The following is a 19,633-nucleotide window of genomic DNA, read 5'->3' as shown; positions in this document are numbered from 1 at the left end:
GTGTGTGTGTGAGACACAGGTGATGAGTACCTGTGTGAGTGAGTGAGACACAGGTGGGGGGTAGGGAGGTGGGGGGTTGGGCGCGTGGGCAGGAGGAGTCACGTGACGCGCGGCGTCTGGTTGCCAGGGCCAACGGAAAAACAGCAAAGATCCCCCCGGGCTCAAGACTCCAAGAACCCCTCAAGTCTCCGTGAGATTCCCAGAGTCCCCCTAGAGACCCCATAGCCCCTTAAACATCCCAGACACCCCTGTAAGGTCCACAGACATCACAGAGACCCCTAGAGAGCCCCTCCAGCTCCTGGGCTATCCCTGTAGATCCCTAGAGATCCTCAGAGACTCCCGGAGACCCCCAACGTTCCAAGGCGGCCCTGATGATTTCCAGAGAACCGGGAGACGGCGGGATATCCCTACAGACCCCCAAGTGATCCCTCTAGCCTCCAGAGACCATGAATAGCCCCTCGTAGTACACGGGAGACCCCTTGACACTGTTGTAAGACCCCCCCCCCCGACCCAAAGAGACCTAGGGAATTACAGAGTACCCCCAGATTATTGTGCATACCCCCAGAAACCCACAGAGGCCCTAAAGAAGCCGACAGCCCCCTCGCTCCCCCCCCCCCGAAAGAAAAAACTAAACGAGACCCCCTAGGAGACCCCCTAGGAGACCCCGGGAGCTCACCGCTCGTGGGACGCAATGCCGGGGCCTGGGTGACCCGAGTCCCCCTGACGGCCCTGAGCGGACGGGGTCATGAACGTGCTGCAAGGTGAGGGGCTCACCTGGGGAGGGGCTCACCTGGTGAGGGGCTCACCTGGGGAGGAGCTCACCTGGTGAGGGGCTCACCTGGTGAGGGGCTCACCTGGTGAGGAGCTCACCTGGGGAGGAGCTCACCTGGTGAGGAGCTCACCTGGTGAGGGGTTCACCCGGTGAGGGGTTCACCTGGTGAGGAGCTCACCTGGTGAGGGGTTCACCTGGTGAGGAGCTCACCTGGTGAGGGGTTCACCCGTTGAGGGTGCTCACCTGGTGAGGAGCTCACCTGGTGAGGGCTTTACCTGGTGAGGGTGCTCACTTGGTGAGGGGTTCACTTGGTGAGGAGGTTCACCTGGTGAGGAGCTCACCTGGTGAGGGCTTTACCTGGTGAGGAGCTTCACCTGGTAAAGGGGTTCACCTGGTTAGGCGGTCACACCTACGGCCACAGCTGTTTGCATAACGCTGCTTCTGCAACTCGTGATAATTATTAATGATGATGATGACGACAGCGTTGCTGATGGAATTTCTGCTGCTGATGATGATGGTAGTGCTGATGTAGGTAATGTTTCTGCTGCTGCTGCTGATGATGATGATGATGTGTGAGTGAGTGAAACAGACACATACTCGTCACCTGTGTTTGCCTCACAGGCATGATGATGATGTTGTTGTTGAAGCTGCTGCTGCTAATGCAGCAGCTGATATTGCTGCTTCTGATAATGATGTTGATATTGCTGCTGATGATCCCCATGATGCAGATGATGTTTATTCTGCTGCTGCTGATGATGATTATGTTGCTGATGATGTTGCTGATGATGTTGCTGTCGCCTGATGAAGCTCGGTATAATTACTGGCGAAACGTCGTACTCAGATTGTTAATGTTGTGGCTTTGCTCTCCAACACACCGGTGTGCTGTACGAGTAACAAAGTGGCTATATTCTGTTTACGTGACAAACCTTATTAATTGGCTGTGTCGGGTGGTGGTGGGTTTAACGACACATTGCTATTATTGTTGATGATGTTGCTGATGATGTTCCTGATGATGATGATGTTGCTGATGATGATGCTGATGATGCTGATTATGATGATGCTGATGATGCTGATGATGATGCTGATGATGAGGATACTGATGATGTTTCTGATGATGATGTTGCTGATGCTGCTGCTGATGCTGCTGCTGCTAATGGTGTTGCTGATGATGCTGATTATGATGATGCTGATGATGATGCTGATGATGAGGATACTGATGATGTTGCTGATGATGATGTTGCTGATGCTGCTGATGATGATGCTGCTGATTATGATGCTGATGATACTAATGATGATGTTGCTGATGATGATCTTACTGATGATGATGTTGCTGATATTGATGTTGCTGATGATGATGGTGACATCACAGATTACCGGCTGCTGGGACGCAAGGGCGAGGGAACCTTCTCGGAGGTCCTCAAGTGCCAGAGTCTGCGCGACGGCGCCTACTACGCCTGCAAGCGACTCAAGCAGCGATACGACAGGCGAGGCTCTCTCACCTCCTCACGCACCCACTTAGCCACTCACTCACTCACCCACTCACTCACTCACTCACCCACTCACTCACTCACTCACCCACTCAGCCACTCACTCACCGACTCAGCCACTCACCCACTCAGCCACTCACTCACCCACTCAGCCACTCACCCACTCATTCACCCACTCAGCCACTCACCCACTCAGCCATTCACTCACCCACTCACTCTCTCACTCCCTCACTCACCCACTCAGCCACTCACTCACTCACTCACCCACTCAGCCACTCACTCACCCACTCACTCACTCAGCCACTCACTCACCCACTCAGCCACTCACCCACTCAGCCACTCAACCACTCACTCACCCACTCACTCACTCAGCCACTCACTCACCCACTCAGCCACTCCCTCACTCATTCACCCACTTATCCACTCACTCAATCAGCCATTCACTCACTTTTCCACTCAGTCATCCACTTACTAACTCACCCACTCACTCGCCCACTCAGCCACTTACTCACTCACCCACTCCCTCACTCATTCACCCACTTATCCACTCACTCAATCAGCCATTCACTCACTTTCCCACTCACTCAGTCAGCCAATTACTAACTCACTCGCTCACTCAATCAACCATTCACTAACTTACCCACTCACTCACCCACTCACTCACCCACTCACCCACTCACTCACTCAATCAGCCACTCCCTCACTCACTCACTTACCCACTCACTCACCCACTCACTCAATCAGCCACTCCCTCACTCACTCACTCCCCAACTTGCCCACTCACTCACCCACCCACCCACTTGCTCACTCAATCAGCCACTCCCTCACTCATTCACCCACTCATTCACCCACTCAATCAGCCACGCACTCACATACTCACTCACTCCCCCACTTTCCCACTCACTCACCCACCCACTCAGCTACTCACTCAATCAGCCACTCCCTCACTAATTTACCCACTCACTCACCCACTCAATCAGACACTCCCTCGTCCATTCACTCACCCACTCACTTACCCACTCACTTACCCACTCAAGCAGCTACGCACTCACCCATGCACTAATTCACTCACTAATGCACCTACTCACTCATTCACCTATTCACCCACTCACTCGCCTAATCGGCAAATTTGTCACCTGCTGACTCACCCACTCATTCACCCAATTACCCACTCACTACCTCACCCACCCAGTCGCTCACTCAATCACCTACTCACCGACTCACTCACGCGTGCGCTCTCCTGTTCGACACCCCGCTCCCGGCTGTTTGTGTGCAGCCAGGAGAGTGTGAACGGCCTGCGCGAGGTGCAGGCCATGCGACGCCTCGGCTCCCACCCCAACATCGTGCAGCTGCACGAGGTTCTCTAGTGAGTGAGCCATCATCTCATCATCATCACCACATCATTATGTCAGCATCCTTCATCATCATCCATCATCATCCATCATCATCCATCATCCATCATCATCATCACATCATCATCACCTTATCATGATCCTTCACCAGCCATCCTCACATCCTCCCATCATCCATCATCATCACCTTATGATCCTTCACCAGCCATCCTCACATCCTCCCATCATCCATCATCATCACATCATCATCACCTTATCATGATCCTTCACCAGCCATCCTCACATCCTCCCTTCACTGCATCTCTAAACACATCGAGTGACTTGTACAGATGCTTGCGTACGCGACACCTCTGTGACAAGTATGTATTTAAGCGTGCACGTGGTACCCGTGTGTGTCACCTGAGTGCCTGCACGCATCGCCTGTGTGTCACCTGTCACCTGTGTTACTCTTGTTACCTGTGTCACTGGTATGATGACTGTGTGTCACCTGCCTGTCGACTGTGCGACTCCGGTTACCTGCGTGTCACCCGTGCGTCTCCGCGTGTCACGTGTTCTCTGGCAGCGATAAGAAGTCGGGGACTCTGGCGCTGATCTGCGAACTCATGGACATGAACATGTACGAGCTGATCCGAGGTGAGCCACTCACTCACCCCTCACTCACTACGTAACACTCATCCACTCACTCACCACTAACACACCATGACCGCTCACTCGGGTTCAATATCAGTCGGGGGGGGGGTCTGTCTGGGTCAGGCGACCTGGAGGAAAATGTTTTTACCCTGCACACCACATCCAGTATGCCTCTCGCTATAGCTGTGGCTGGCAGTCACGTGTCTTCTACTACAATCAACCAACCAGTGGTACGGAAAATATTCAATTATACATTTTTTACTGGTAGGAACCTCCTGGTTACACCAGCCCACAGGGGATTATTGTGTCCGTCCGTCGTGCATCCAAAAATGGGAGGGGTGGGGCTGGGTGGAGAGGGGAGGGTGGGGAGGGGTTGGGTGGGGAGGGAAGGGTGGGGAGGGGCTGGGTGGGGCTGGGTGGGGGGGTGGGAGGGGTGGGGCTGGGGCTGGGGCTGGGGCTGGGTGGGGAAGGGCTGGTCACCCCGTGGTGCCCTTATAAAACTCAACGTTTAACCTACTCAGGCCGGCTTGTGCCCGCCCTCACAGTCGGGCATATTTGCGGAATACACCACGCCGCCGTTGACCCTGGCCATTGACCGAGCAACCCAACGTTGCTACCAGCTCCCTCCGCAGGAATGTGTTTATCCCTGCTCCTAACCCTCTTCCCCCCCACCCCCTCCCCCGTCCCCACTTGCACCCCTCACCTTCAGATCGGAGAAACTTCTTGCCAGAAGGGAGGATTCGCAGCTACATGCAGCAGCTGTGCCGTTCTCTTGACTACATGCACAGGTGAGCACAGGGAGCCACTCACAGGTGAGCAAGTGAGCACAGGTCGCCAGTATACAGGTGAGCACAGGTGAGTGAGCTTAGGTGAGCACAAGTGAGTACACACAAGTACGGGCACAGGTGAGCGTTTGTGAGTGCACAAAGGATAACACAAAATTGCACAGATGAACATAGGTGATCATGCACAGGTGAGCGGCATAGGTGATCATGCACAGGTGAGCGGCATAGGTAATGATTCGCAGGTGAGCGAGGACAGTTGAATGAACTGAAGTGAAAATGCTCCAGGTGAGCACAGGTGACTATAGGTGAGCACATACAGGTGAGCACAGCTGATCCCCCTACTCGACCAGGCACTCACATCATTCCCTCTCTTCTGCCCCCCGCCCCCTGCTCCACCCCCCCATGCCCCTTGAAGGAACGGCATCTTCCACCGCGACGTGAAGCCAGAGAACATCCTCATCAAGGTGAGGCACGGACACTCGCGCACATTTAACGCCGTGGCCTCACGGCGGCTGTTGACGACGGCGGTCCGGGCCAAGCTGAGCGAGCTCCCTTAGGGGGGCGAGACAGGGGGTGGGGGGGGGCGAGACAGGGGGTGGGGGGGGGCGAGACAGGGGGTGGGGGGGGGGGCGAGACAGGGGGTGGGGGGGGGCGTACGCGCGCTGGGACGGCTCGGGTACGGCCTCCCCCGGCTCGCTTCCTCGTTGGGGTCACGCTGGGGTCGTGTCCGACGTTGGGGTTATGTTGACTTTTGTGTTGTCGGGGTCGTGTCAGGGTCATGCTTGGGGTCATGCTTGGGGTCATGCTTGGGGTCATGTTCAATGTTGGGATTTTGTTGATATTTTTTTTGTTGAGCGTCGGGGTCGCGCCGGGGTCGAGTCGAGGTCGCGCCGGGTTCATGCTGGGGTCGCCACGTCATCGGGGTCACGCCGGGGTCGTGTCGGGCAGCAGAACGAGGTGCTGAAGCTGGCGGACTTCGGTTCGTGCAAGAGCGCGTTCGCGCGGCCGCCCTTCACGGAGTACATCTCGACGCGCTGGTACCCGCGCGCCCGAGTGCCTCCTCACCGACGGACACTACGGCCTCGCCATGGACGTGTGGAGCGCCGGCTGCGTCTTCTACGAGATCACCAGGTGAGCCGCGTGGCACACACCTGTAGAGAGACAAAGATCTCCCGCCTGTAGACGTCAACAGACTGTTGGGGCGAGTGCGGTTAGCGTGCACCTGTGAAGGCTGGTACGGCACACGAGTTGGTGGGTGGTCAGCACCACGGCTGGCCGCCTTTGTCTCCCCAGTGGCAATGTTTACACATCAGGTACTCATTTGAGGCTGAGTCGACCTAGGGGACGCCCAGGACCAGTCCAGATAATCATCACTGATGTTGGTCGTGTGAGGAAATTTAACTCAGGTTCGTAGTGCAGCGCGCTAATGGTTGCACTACTGCTCACCAGGAACGCACACACTTGTACTCACACACCTGGACTGTGCCACACCTGTTAACACGTGTACCTGTATGCAAACACACCTGTACACACACTTGTATCCAAGTACACCTCTACATTTAAACACGTAGGCTTTCGCGACGAATATTATCCATAATAAAGGTTTTTTGAGGGTGAGATCTACATGCACACACTTGCATTCACACACACCTGTACTCACATACAAAGACACCCCGTATAGCCTTAACAGACTGTTGGGGCAAGTGCTGTTAGCGAGCACCTATAAAGGCTGATACAGCACACGAAGGGGTGGGTGGCCAGCACTACGCCCGGCCGTCTTTGTCTCCCCAGTAGCGATGTTTACTGCACACCGCACCAGGTACTCATTTGAGGCTGAGTCGAACTAGGGGAGGCCCAGGACCAGTTCAGATAATCGTCACTGGTGGTGGCCATGAGCGAGAATCGAACTCGGGTTGCCAGGTTCGTAGAGCAGCGTGCTAACCGTCACACCACCGCTCCCCACTCACACACACACTGTGCACGCACACCCCTTCACTCTGCCATGTACTCCTCCTCAGTCTGCAGCCGCTCTTCCCGGGAGCGAACGAGGTGGATCAGATCTCAAAGATCCACGAGGTCCTGGGAACCCCTACCGCTGCCCTGCTCAACAAGATGAGGAGGTGAGAGCCTTATGCACAAGCCCCCCCCCCCCACCCGAGCCTCGCCCCCCCCCCACCTCTCAAAGAGGTTGGGGGGGGGGGGCAACTGAGCAATCGGGTTGCATGCAACTTGGTTGCACACAACAGAATTGCTTACGTGTTGACGATATCTCGAGCGTGTGCCACCTGCGCACGTCCGTGACGCGTTCCATCACGAAGTGCACGTGTGCGACCTGTGATTGGTTGGAAATAATAAAATAATAAAAATAAAACATAATAAAATAATTCTCACGACGTTTCGGCCACAACGCAAGCAGCCGTCAGGTGAAGACCAGGTCTGTCGGGAAGACAGCGTCATTTTTCATTCAGACGCTGTCTCCCCGACAGACCTGGTCTTCACCTGAGGACGGCTGCTTGCGTTGTGGCCGAAACGTCGTGAGAATTATTTTATGATGTTTTATTATTATTATTTTATTATTTCCATTCTACGTGACTTCACCGAAAGAACCAAGATGAATCCCTGCAGTCACGAAAGCTTTAAATCGAAACTGTGATTGGTTGTTACGATCCGAGACGTGGGGGGGGTAGAGGCTATGCGGTAAAGGGGCGTGGCTAGACTGCGTAGCCACGCCCCGACACCACGCCCCTCGTCACGCAACTACTCGCCGAGATGTGGACAAAGCAGTTGCAGACAGCGTCAAGTTAACGCGATGATTTGAGGGCGAGTTTTGGTTACGCAGCAGATCGCAGAGATGTGGACCCGGCCTCAAGGCCCAACCCCTCAGCAACAACAACAACATTAAATTTCGATTTAAAGCTTTCGTGACTGCAGCATTATTTCTGATAGTGGCTTTCAGCGGTGGCACGACCTAACAAAGCACTAAACGACCCAGTCATAATCCGGAGTCACGATAACACAGAACAATTGAGAGATTAGCAGCGGCTAAATAAATCGCAGCTCATTGCTGCCAAGTGTAATGTTATTCGGGGCCTCACCGAACAGGTTGTAATGGAAACGCGGACTTTGAGCAGCGGCGCGGCTATGCAGGGTGCAGGCGGTGCAACCAAAGTGACTGTTCCATCCGCACTGTGTTCAACCACAACGCTGCAGATCACTCATCCACCCACTCACCCGTTCACTCACTTACAACCCCACTCACCACACTGCAAGTCACGGCACTTCTCGCTCTACCTCCTCCCTCGCACCGTTCCACTTTGTAAATCCCCTCCTGCCATCATCGTCATCGTCGTCTGTTCTCCCCAAGCTCTTACAACAATATCCTGGCTCAAACTTCGATTTAAAGCTTTCGTGACTGCAGGGATTCATCTTCTTGGTTCTTTCGGTAAAGTCACGTAGAAGGGAAATAATAGAATAATAAAAATAAAACATAATACAATAATTCTCACGACGTTTCGGCCACAACGCAAGCAGCCGTCCTCAGGTGAAGACCAGGTTTGTCGGGAAGACAGCGTCTGAATGAATTTGCTGCTTGCGTTGTGGCCGAAACGTCGTGAGAATTATTTTATTATGTTTTATTTTTATTATTTTATTATTTCCCTTCTACGTGACTTTACCGAAAGAACCAAGAAGATCCTGGCTCAAATCAAGAAACGTGTTCCACACCCGTATCTATTACAACTTTGATAATAGTGCTGTTTGCTGCTGGCTACTTGGCTTTGTGAGCATTTGGACTTTGCACTCCTCACCTATGCTAACCAATAAACTACACTGGGACCCCCACGGTCGCTGGGCTTGGAAGAGGGTGGTGGTGGGGTGGCATAGGATGGGGGTGGGGGGAGGAGATGGGGGGGGGCACTTGCCCCAAAAGTATGTGAAGGTTATATGGGGGAATCTTTGTCTGCCTTGTCTATCATAGTCGTTGTGTGTGTCCTCTATGAAAATAGTTGCATGTCTATCTGTGTATATTGGATAACAAAAGCTGTACTGTATATGTACACAATTTTATTTTATTATTTTATTAACATTCCACTTGTTTATCCAAGAAAGCCTTACTGGGGTCTTACCTCTATTTCAGGAGGGTTCGGAAAAGTGTTGGCAGGTGGAGGGGGTGAGGGGGTGGAGGGGGGTTGAGGGGGTGGGGGGTGGAGGGGGTGGGGGGCGATGTTTGAAGCTGCGTGTGATCCCAATAATGTTCAGGTGACGTCTCTAGCATTGGGATGTTTCGGCCAATAGCAGCGCTATTTAATTCCTGACACCAGGGCCCATATCGGCCATGCTGAGTCGGGGAATCTTAGCGAGGTCGCAGGAGAGACGTTCCCAGGCCCACGGGGTTAACAAGGAGGAGGCTCCATCGCCTTAAGTGCTCGCGTTATCTTGTATTAGTTTAGCGGGCTGAGAACGGTACGCTAGATTTATAACTCTGTCAGCTGGCTCAATTAGCGCCGTGTCTTGTTTACAGAGTAAACGGCGATCAGTTATCTCTGAACTGAATGTGTTGCTGCAGGGTTAGAGGTCGAGTAAGGTGATTTATGTCACGTTTATCTGACAATCCTGTCGGGTCGTGGCGGGCTGATGCCAAGGATTTCGGCATAAAAACTACCACGTGGCCTCACCCAAAAAAACACAAATATGGATTCATAGAATTATCTACGATTTGTAGTTGGTTGTTTTTTGTGTGCTGCTTTGTTGTACGACTTGTATGTTGTGTTGTATTGCATTATATTGCTAAGTTTACTATGTTTGTTTTCTCTTTCATTTGTACCTGATGATGATCGCTTGTGTTGCAATCGAAACGTCGCATGCTATTGTTTAATCTATTTTTCTTTCTACGTCACTTTACCGAAAGAACCAAAGAGTTTACGATTTTTATTTTGTCATTTTGGTGACCCGGTTCGGTCTGCCCACGCGTCGACTCCGCGGGTCTCTTGAGTTCTCAACCGGGTGAAACTAAATAAACGTGAATGTTGAAACTTGACCTGGGGATGCGAGGAGACAGGAGCTCAGTCCCGGGCGAGAGAGAGAGAGAGATCCGCGTGGCCCACAAGACGAGAGCTTGATGACAGACGGCTCAAAAGCAGAAGCCACAGGGCGACACGATCCCTGTCACGTGGACCGCTCCTGAGACGCGGCGCTGCGTCCTGGTGTTGTTGTGTTTTATCGACTTGTTTTGCTTTTCCCACTTTACTCTCTGCTGTGTTTCCTGAAACGCATTCGTTTTCGACGCATTTCTCAATCGTGTTACCTGTGCGTGCCTCTACGTGGGGTCTGTCGCGTGGAGACGGGGGCGTAGCGGTGAGCGCTACGAACCCGGCCACCAGAGTTCAATTCCTGCTCACGGCCAACACCGGTGGCGATTATCTGAACCGGTCCTGGGCCTCCCCTAGGTCGACTCAGCCTCAAATGAGTACCTGGTGCGATGCGTAAACATCGCCACTAGGGAGACAAAGGCGGTCGGGCGTGGTGCTGGCTACCCACCCCCTGGTGTGCTTTGCCGGCCTTCATAGGTGCTCGCTAACAGCACTTGCCCCAACAGTCTGTTAAGGCTACACGGGGGGTCTTTGTCTCTGGTCTGTCCCATCATTTCTTGCCAGCGAGCCTTCGACACTTTACGTGGCCTCAAAGTGCACCTAGCCTGGCGCAATCGCCGTGGTAACATCAACCGCCGCTGAGTGGCGAACGGCAATCGTCGTTGTAGTCCATAACAATAGCTGTGTCTGTGTGCACTCCGTAACAATAGTGCAGCATGTGTGTGTGTGTCGGCCTTCATAGGTGGTTGCTAACGGCACTTGCCCCAAAAGTATGTGAAGGTTATATGGGGGAATCTTTGTCTGCCTTGTCTATCATAGTCGTTGTGTGTGTACTCTATGAAAATAGTTGTATGTCTATCTGTGGATATTGGATAACAAAAGCTGTTCTGTATTTGTACACAATTTTATTTTATTATTTTATTAACATTCCGCTTGTTTACCCAAGAAAGCCTTACTGGGGTCTCACCTCTATTTCAAGAGGGTTCTGAAAAGTGTTGGCAGGTGGAGGGGGTGGAGGGTGTGGGGGGTGGGGGGGGGGTGGAGGGGGAGGAGGGGGTGGATGGGGTGGGGGGTGGGGGGGTGGATGGGGTGGGGGGATGGAGGGGGTGGAGGGGGAGGAGGGGGTGGATGGAGTGGGGGGTGGAGGGGGTGGGGGAGTGGATGGGGTGGGGGGGGATGGGGTGGGGGGATGGGGTGGGGGGGGGCGATGTTTTAAGCTGCGCGTGATCCCAATAATGTCCAGGTGACGTTTCTAGCATTGGGATGTTTCGGCCAATATCAGCGCTACGGTTTGTCTTCTCACCTATGGTAGGAAACTGGAGAACCCGGAGGAAGCCCATGCAGAACAAGGGGAATGCGGGGGGGGGGGCAGAACATACAAACTCCACACAGGCAGGCGTCCTAGTTAGGCACCGAACCCAGGCTCCTCCAGCTGAGAGGCACGAGTGTTCCCGCTGCGCTGCCGCCCAGCTCTTCAACTCCTCATAATCAACGTTTTTGGGTTAGATCGCGTTATTTATAAATGTGTCGTAACCCTCCACCACCCGACACGGCCAATCAGTAAAAAATTGTCACGTTGACAAAAGACAAATTAGTTCACTGCTTTAGCCCACCGGTGTGTTGAAGCGCGAAACCACAACATTTACAATTTTTGAGTACGACGTTTCGCTGGTAATTGCATCCAGCATCATCGGGCAATTCGCCAGAATGGTGAGGCTCTGCTGTGTCTCCCGTTCTTATATAGAGCAGCAGCAGGGTGACGTCATCATTAACTCCGTGTCGACGACTTGGTTCACATTCTCGTTGTTGTGCATCTCGTTATCTTTCCTCGTCGCCGTGCACGTCGGGATTTACGTTCTGCTCGTAAAGTTCCGATCGCCCCGGCAGAGAAATTGAGCGCGGCCAAGATAAAAAAAACAACCCCGGTAATGCTAGAGCGATAATAATGATGTTGTTGTTGTTGTAACGTCTGGCGCTGTGGTTCTTGGAGCGCGCAGGGCGATCAGCAGCAAGGCGCTGCTGCGTTTGACAGACGCAGCGTGTTGTAGCGTCAGAGTAGAGGTGGGAGGGGGGGATTTCGCAGTGTGTAATCCTAATTGAGTCATTGGCTGATAATGTTTCAAGTCTAAATGAAGTCACTGGATCGTTAACATCCACTGCGAAGCAAATTGCGTAAAAGTATCGAGTAAATTACACCTGCAGTGATAACCTGGGTGGCCTGCCAGATTTGAACCGCGAACCTCTGCAACAAGTGGCCGAATGTACAACATTTGGGCCATTTCAACATCCCACAGAGACGCGAAACACCGATCCCATGCAGGCTTCGGGCTCGGCCGCATGTCAGCCCATGGGTTTGCTCAGCTGCCTAGACGTTGACCAGGAGCAGCATTGTGTCGGGCAATGGTTAGCCAACTGCACTAAGAACCCGGTGACACGAGTTCGATTCCTGCTCATGACCACTGTTCCTGGGCCTCCCTTAGGTCGGCTTAGTCTTAGTGAGTATCAGGTGCAGTGTGTAAAATAACAACACTTGGGAGACAAATGCGAGTCGGGGGTTGTTCAGGCCACACCACTCCTTGCGTGCCATGCCGGCCCTCAGCAGCATTGGTTCAGGAGAGGCAAAACTCCGGAGCGGTTTCAACCCACAGTGTCTCATCAGCAGAATCGGCCTCGCTTGAATCAATGCTAGCGAACTGCCAGAGACCGTGCGTAACCGATTGGGTTGCGTAAGAAGAACACTTTATATATGTATTTACCTGGAGAGACAGATAAGTGAAGGAGACACAATCCATGTTTTTAATTTGTTGTCTTTCCCTAGCACGGTTGGCTACATATGGTGCGAAAGAAGTTCAACATACACTCAAAAAATGTTTTGTTAGCTCAAAAACATATCATCATTATTACCCCCCTGTGTCATTCTGGTCCGTGACGCCCCCTCCCCTCAACCCTCTTGCAGTAAGAGCCGTGGCCTGGGCCTGGAGTTCCCCTCCCAGAAGGGGCTGGGGCTGAGCCGGCTCGTGCCGCACGCCTCGGCCGAGGCCACGCAGCTCATGGCCGCCATGCTGACCTACGACCCCGAGGAGCGGCTCTCGGCCAAGGCGGCGCTCCGGCACGCGTTCTTCACGGGCGTGCGCTCGGCCAGCCAGCCGGCGCAGATAGGGCACGGCTCGCATCCATCGCTAACATCAAACTAACAGCGCACATCACCCACACACACACATAGCGGCGAGCGAGCAAGCCGGCGCAGATAGGGCACGGCTCGCATCCATCGCCAGCACCATCGCCAACATCGCTAACATCATACTGGCAACATACATCACTCGCACACACACACAGCTGTGATCAAGCGAGTAGTCGGCGCAGATAGGGCACAGTTCACACAACCGCCAGCACCATCGCCAACATTATACTAACAACAAACATCATTCACACACACAGCGGTGAGCGAGCCGCAGCTAGGGCACGGCTTAACATCATCAGAAAACATCACTAAGATCCCATAACATCATCATACCATACTCTTTGGTTTTTTCGGTAAAGTCACGTAGGTAAAAAATATATATTTGCTTTCATTTTTCATTTATTTTATAATTTTCTACCTACGTGACTTTACCGAAAAAAACAAAGAGTATGGATCCTTGCAGTCACGAAAACTTCAAATTGAGAATCATCATACCATTACATAACATCATACCAACATCACCCATACATAGACACCATCACCACTCACTCACACGTGGCACACGGGTTATATGATCCAGCGAATGCAGCATCGCCTGCCAGAGGAGCTCACTGATTGGACGGTGTCCAGATCTGTCAAGGACCCGTAACGTTCTCACACAATCCAGTCTGGTTCAACCCAAAATGGAACAAAGGCAGACCAGCCAGAATGTTTCCAGCCAACGCAGCTGTTCCTGATCAGGGGACCCGTAGCTTTGTGTGTACTGACAGGTCAGGCAGCTTGCACACAGTGTTCTCTTGCACAAAAGACAAAGAAAAAGATCCCCCATATAGCCTTTACAGACTGTCGGGGCATGTGCTGTTAGCAAGCACCTCTGAAGGCTGGCACTGCGCACGAGGGGATGGGTGGCCAGCAAAACGCCCGACCGCTATTGTTTTCCTAGTGACAATGATTTTACACACCATACCAGGTACTCATTTGAAGCTGAGTCGACTTAGGGGAGGCCCATGACCGGTTCAGATAATCTTCACTGGTGCTGGCCATGAGCAGAAATCGAACTCGGGTCGCTGAGTTCGTAGTGAAGTGCACTAACCGTTGCACTACGGCTCCTTTCACAGAGGTACACACACGTAATGTATATACATACACAAACGCATGCATACTCATACCAACAACAACAAAATCCACCTATTGCCATGAAAACTGTTGGGGAAAGTGCTATTAGTGAGCAATAATACACACTTATTCACAGTCACACACGTACATGCTCACACACTTACACACACATCAGCTACCTGCTGGAGGCAGGGCACCCTCCCTACCTCCCCCATCTCCCTCCCCGTGCCTCTCCTTGTGGGAGCCGCCCACGCTGAGAGCTCTTGGGCAGTGGAGCTGCAGCGTCCTCCTGGCAACGCTGAGGACGACAGCCCCCCCCCCCCTCGTCTACCCAACTCCTCCATCCACCCCAGCTCCCGAACCCTAGCCCCCCACCACAACTGCCCTGACCTCCCCCCTCCTCCTCCATGACAGCGATCCACGTAACCAAGGAGCCCTCCTCCCCTTGTCCCCTCTTACAGGGATCCGGAGCGCCATCCCATGGGGGTCTACGGCCCCCTGTCCCCACTGGGGCTCAAGGAGGACCCCCCGACGAAGGCTGCGTCGCTCCCCTGGATCAGCGCCGCCAAACCCATACCCCGCCGGGTGCGTGTGCGCACGGGACAGCATCTAAATCACGGGTTATTTAAACGTCTAGTTGCATAACGTTTCTAATTTATATTGATCTTACACAATCCAACGTAATTGGTAAATGCATCTCAATCACGAGATAGGGGCTAAATTGAATTGCTTTGGCCATTTGTAATCGTTCAAGTATCTTGCCAACGTCTTATTTAAATCGGAACGCTGCGTATTTGTCTGGGAGAGACTCCTGTTCAGGAGGGCCCTGCCCTCCCCCGCGCCTACCATGAGCACGGTTGGCTACGTACGGCGCGAAAGAAGCTCGGCACATACACACGTACATGCTGCTACGTCTGGATGTTTGCAATGAGTGGTTTTACACGTGGGGAAAAAAAACTGGCGGGCCCGGAGAAAACTCCCACCGTGCAAACGAGGGGTCAGCAGCACTCACAGGTCCGCACAGACGGTGTCCACGAACCCCGCTTGCTGTACTGCCACCTCCTCGTCTGAGGTGGCGACAAGCAACACGAGGAGAGGAAGGGGAGAGTGCACTGGCTAACCACATGCCCTACCCACTTCGTCATCCACTTACTTTCCATCTCACTCACTTACGCACGATCCCATCCACTCACTCACCCATCCACTCGCCCACCTAACCACTTTTGTCACTCACTCGCCCACTTATTCACCCACTCACCTCTTCACTCGTCCAATAACCCATCCACCCACCTACTCAGTCACACTCCTTTGCGGTGTGTGTCGCCCATCTATGTGGAAGTCACTGCCGGTCCGTTTGGGATTTGTCACCAACTCGGAGCCAGCTCTGCAGTCGGCTCGAGTGAGCTGTAAACACGGCACCTTCGCGAAAGCCCGAGTGCTCGAATAGCAAACGTACAATTACCGATTGTAAGACTTGTTCTTGAACTCACCGGGGTGAGCCGAAACAGTAATAATTAATAGGAGCGTTTTCAAACGCTTGTAGACGTGACGATTTAATTTGTTTGGCTATGTCGCGTGGTGGAGGGTCTCACGACACAGATTTATTCGGATCATTCCGTTGCCTGACCCAAAAATCTATTTTGAATCAAAATAGCGGCTTAGAAAACCTGCGCGTTCGTTTCGCACAAACACCACCACCGCCGCCACCACCATTCTGCATCTCTCCGTCTCACCCACAACCCCCCCCCACCCCCCCAAAATTCTCCAGCAGAAGCGATTCCAGGCGCAGGGGGGGCTGGCCGTGCCGGTGTCGCACCCCCGCGGGGGGGGCGGCCCCCCCGAAAGCAGCTTCTCGTCGGCCTCCGCCTTCCACGGGCTGCCCCTGTCGCGCCTGCGCGTCGGGGGGGTCGCCCCCCCGCTGCGGCTGCCCCCGCTGCCCCCGCTGCACGCCTCGGGGTCAGGGATCCACCTCTCCACGCTGCAGGCGCAGGCGCGCAAGGTGAGCGAGCGCGCAAGGTGAGCGAGCGCGCAAGGTGAGCGAGCGCGCAAGGTGAGCGAGCGCGCAAGGTGAGCGAGCGCGCAAGGTGAGCGAGCGCGCAAGGTGAGCGAGCGCGCAAGGTGAGCGAGCGCGCAAGGTGAGCGAGCGCGCAAGGTGAGCGAGCGCGCAAGGTGAGCGAGCGCGCAAGGTGAGCGAGCGCGCAGCGAGACCCCGGGGAGACCGGTGGCGAGACATTGACTCCACCGCGAGAGGGATGCAGGCGCTCTGCGAGAGAGAGAGAGTTCGCGTGTTCTCGGTCCCCGTGGATTTTTCTCCGGGTCCTCACTCCACATTTAGACCCAACTTGCCTTTAACGAATGTGGTGGCTGCTCGAAATGTTCACTTTGTTGAAGTATCATTTGTCGGCCAGGTCACTTCTTAAAACGAGTTCTATAACTCAGTGGGACTTAGCTGGTAAAATAAATAGTTTATCATCAGCATCAGCAGCAGCAGCCATGAACTATCCACTGCTGGATGAAGGCCTCTCCAAGCCACCGCCAATGCATCGAACCGATTGGGGCTCGCACGGGAGCTGACGTTTGTCGCTCCATCTCCGCATTTGACGTCCTCCAGGGCACGTTTCTTGCTTTGGCCGCCACTGTTGTTAGTTTGGGCTATCATCCCTTCTGGCCATGTGAGCGCCGATTGCTGCTGTGTGCAATGAGTAATTCTTCATCTTGATCGCGGTCAGCTCACGATAACCGTCCTAAGTACTAACATTCTGCTTCATTGTCCAGTTGGTGCCCCTCTAGACAATATCTCCATGTGTCTCGAAAACTTCTTGTGGGTGACTTTTGTTTGGCTCGAACTGGATTCATCTTGAGCCTCACTTTGTAGCGTTCTTATAGACGTTCTTCTATCGTTCTCTAACTTTTATCTCCATTCTTGACGTGTTTCGGGGAATTAGATGCCAGTTGTTGACGACACAACAGCGGGGGGATGGGTACAACACCATTATTTAGATGTATTATTATATCCGAACTGACACGTGTATAATTACATTTCATGGAAAGAGCACCTTCACTTAAGGCGCTTCGTGACATCGCTTACAGAACGGAGACACGATGCTGTAGTCGACGGGGGCGTACTGCAGGGGTTGAGGAATAAGTGACAGCAGCAATAGAGGGAGTACTTAGGGATCACGAAAGGGCTATCGGGGAGGGACGGGAATGAGTGGAGGGTGAAGGAAGAGAATGGCCAATAGATAGGAGGTTGAGGATTTAAGAGAGGAACGGAAGGGAGTTGAGAAGGGCGGGCGAATTTCCTGATTTTTAAATCCTTTATATTAAGTTCGCTTGCTTGCGCGCTTACGACCGTGCAAATCTTTCGGTCGTTTTTTAACCCACTTCCCGTGATCCAATCGAGCTGACATTTTGCACACAGACTCGTTGTGCGTGACAATTTATTTTCGTAAAAAAAAATTCCTAAATTGTACACTTTTTAGGAATTTTTTTATATTTAATTACCAATTGCTTAAAGGTGGCAGGCAATCATCTGACCCATAGGTGGCAGCCATCTCAAGCCAGAGGACGAGAGGACTCTAGCCGCCCGTTTCAAAGACCAATGTGGGCTGGGTTGTGGCCCATTGAACACGCATATAAAGGATTTATAGTGAAAAACTTTGTTTTTACGGGTTAATTCTTTTGAGTCGCGTACAGCGAGAGGCGTGATGGTGCTCGACCACCAGGGGGCGCGGTTATCACACGCGAGCGAGATGGCTACGATTGCAATCGACGTTCTATGCCCACCACCAATGAATGTATGGGACAGCACGTGACAAGCTGCCCAATTACCCTTGATGCAATCTCGTACGGTACTTGAAAATCATCCGCAATGCGCCCAACCTCGGAAGACAGACGGGGGTTGAGCCTGCAATTCGTGTTCAGAAGGGTGACTCGCCATGCATACCTGGTTGTCATAGGCGGCAGTGCTTGACAGTCTAGTAGGGGGGTGATTGGGTGAGCGAGTGAGCACCAACTACAAATCGAACCAGGTCTCGGTACAAATCAGTTCCTGGCAGCTGAACACGAATCAGATGCCAATTCCCGGACTGTCCGAGTCAAACCTGGACAGGTGGTAACCCGAGCTGGGAGGCCCTCGCGTCTATGATCTCCGTATTTGCCCATGAGCCCCGTGTCTCCCAATGATTCCCGTGACTTAGCATGGTCTTCGTGTCTTAAAATGGTCCCCGTATCTCCCCATGATGCCCGTGTCTCCATGGTCCCCGTGTCTATGATCCCTGTCTCACCCTGGTCCCTGTTTCCCCAGGCCGAGCACGCAGAGCGCCTGGGAATCCACTACCCTCTGCCCTCCATGGCACGTCGCGGGGGGAAGTACCACTGATCGCTTCTGCTAACCCTCGGATCCCCCTCCCGGGGGTGATGAGGGAACCCGGGTGCCCCCCAGGATCCCACGTCTCACGACCACAGCCGCTGAGCCTCACGTCGCCATGAGAGGGCGCCATCAGCGCGGCCGAGCGACGAAGCTCCCAGGCGGTTTGCCAACTCAGGAGTGGGAACCGAAGGAGCGCGAGCGATGGACGAGCGGCTGCGCCCAGTGAGGGGCTGTGGACTCTGCCGGTTGGAGGGTGAGCCAGCTGCTGTAGCCCCCCACCCCCACGGTTCAGCAGGGTGCGCCAGCGGTGGTAGGGTCAGGTGGAGCCACCCAAGTGGTCTTACTCACCTGATCATCAGTCACTGAACCGCTCTCATCACTTGGGTGGTTTTCCGTTGTGGTTTGGGGGAGGCGACATTGGTGAGTTTTCTCCCAAACCTTACGAAACTTTCTCCAGCACCGCAGCAATTGGGACTCCATTGCAAGGGAGACCTGGTCCACAGGGTGCTGCAGACCACGGGAGGCGCTGGGGCAGCACAACTCCTCACAGCTACACCACAGAGCTGAGCTGTAATCTGATTATTTAATAGATTACTTTATCAAGTTTATTGGCTCGATTACTCAGCTAATCGGATTACATGTACATGAAAATAGGAGAAAAAAGCCTCACCTCTGTCCTCATGTGTGCCACTGGACAGATGGTGACGAGCGGGGTTTTTGTTAAGTAATTGACACCATTAGCCGTGTCACGCTGGACGTGGCTTATCGGGGGGTTCCTGCCTTCGTCGGGCAGAAAGTACACGAGGGTGGCCCCGTCACTTTTTAAAATCGACAACTAAAAACAGTAGTCT

The 19,633-nt window shown here is 53.4% G+C and overlaps 1 protein-coding gene across 1 annotated transcript; it reads left to right on the top strand.

Moving 5' to 3' along the window:
• The first annotated feature begins 640 nt into the window (after positions 1-640).
• On the top strand, positions 641-19,073 carry MOK (MOK protein kinase). Its single transcript, XM_078864264.1, is given in 13 exon segments — positions 641-761; positions 2,142-2,256; positions 3,536-3,625; positions 4,174-4,244; positions 4,951-5,029; positions 5,442-5,490; positions 5,978-6,067; positions 6,069-6,157; positions 7,045-7,146; positions 13,070-13,273; positions 14,872-14,995; positions 16,179-16,409; positions 18,717-19,073. Coding segments are annotated over 13 exon segments (1,335 nt in total). The 5' UTR covers positions 641-745; the 3' UTR covers positions 18,792-19,073.
• The last annotated feature ends 560 nt before the right edge of the window (positions 19,074-19,633 follow it).

The sequence above is a fragment of the Lampetra fluviatilis genome, chromosome 18, assembly GCF_964198595.1.
Source record: "Lampetra fluviatilis chromosome 18, kcLamFluv1.1, whole genome shotgun sequence".
In the NCBI taxonomy this organism is placed as follows: domain Eukaryota; kingdom Metazoa; phylum Chordata; class Hyperoartia; order Petromyzontiformes; family Petromyzontidae; genus Lampetra; species Lampetra fluviatilis.
Note: the sequence above shows the minus strand (reverse complement) of the source record. Positions and strands in the feature narration are given on the sequence as shown.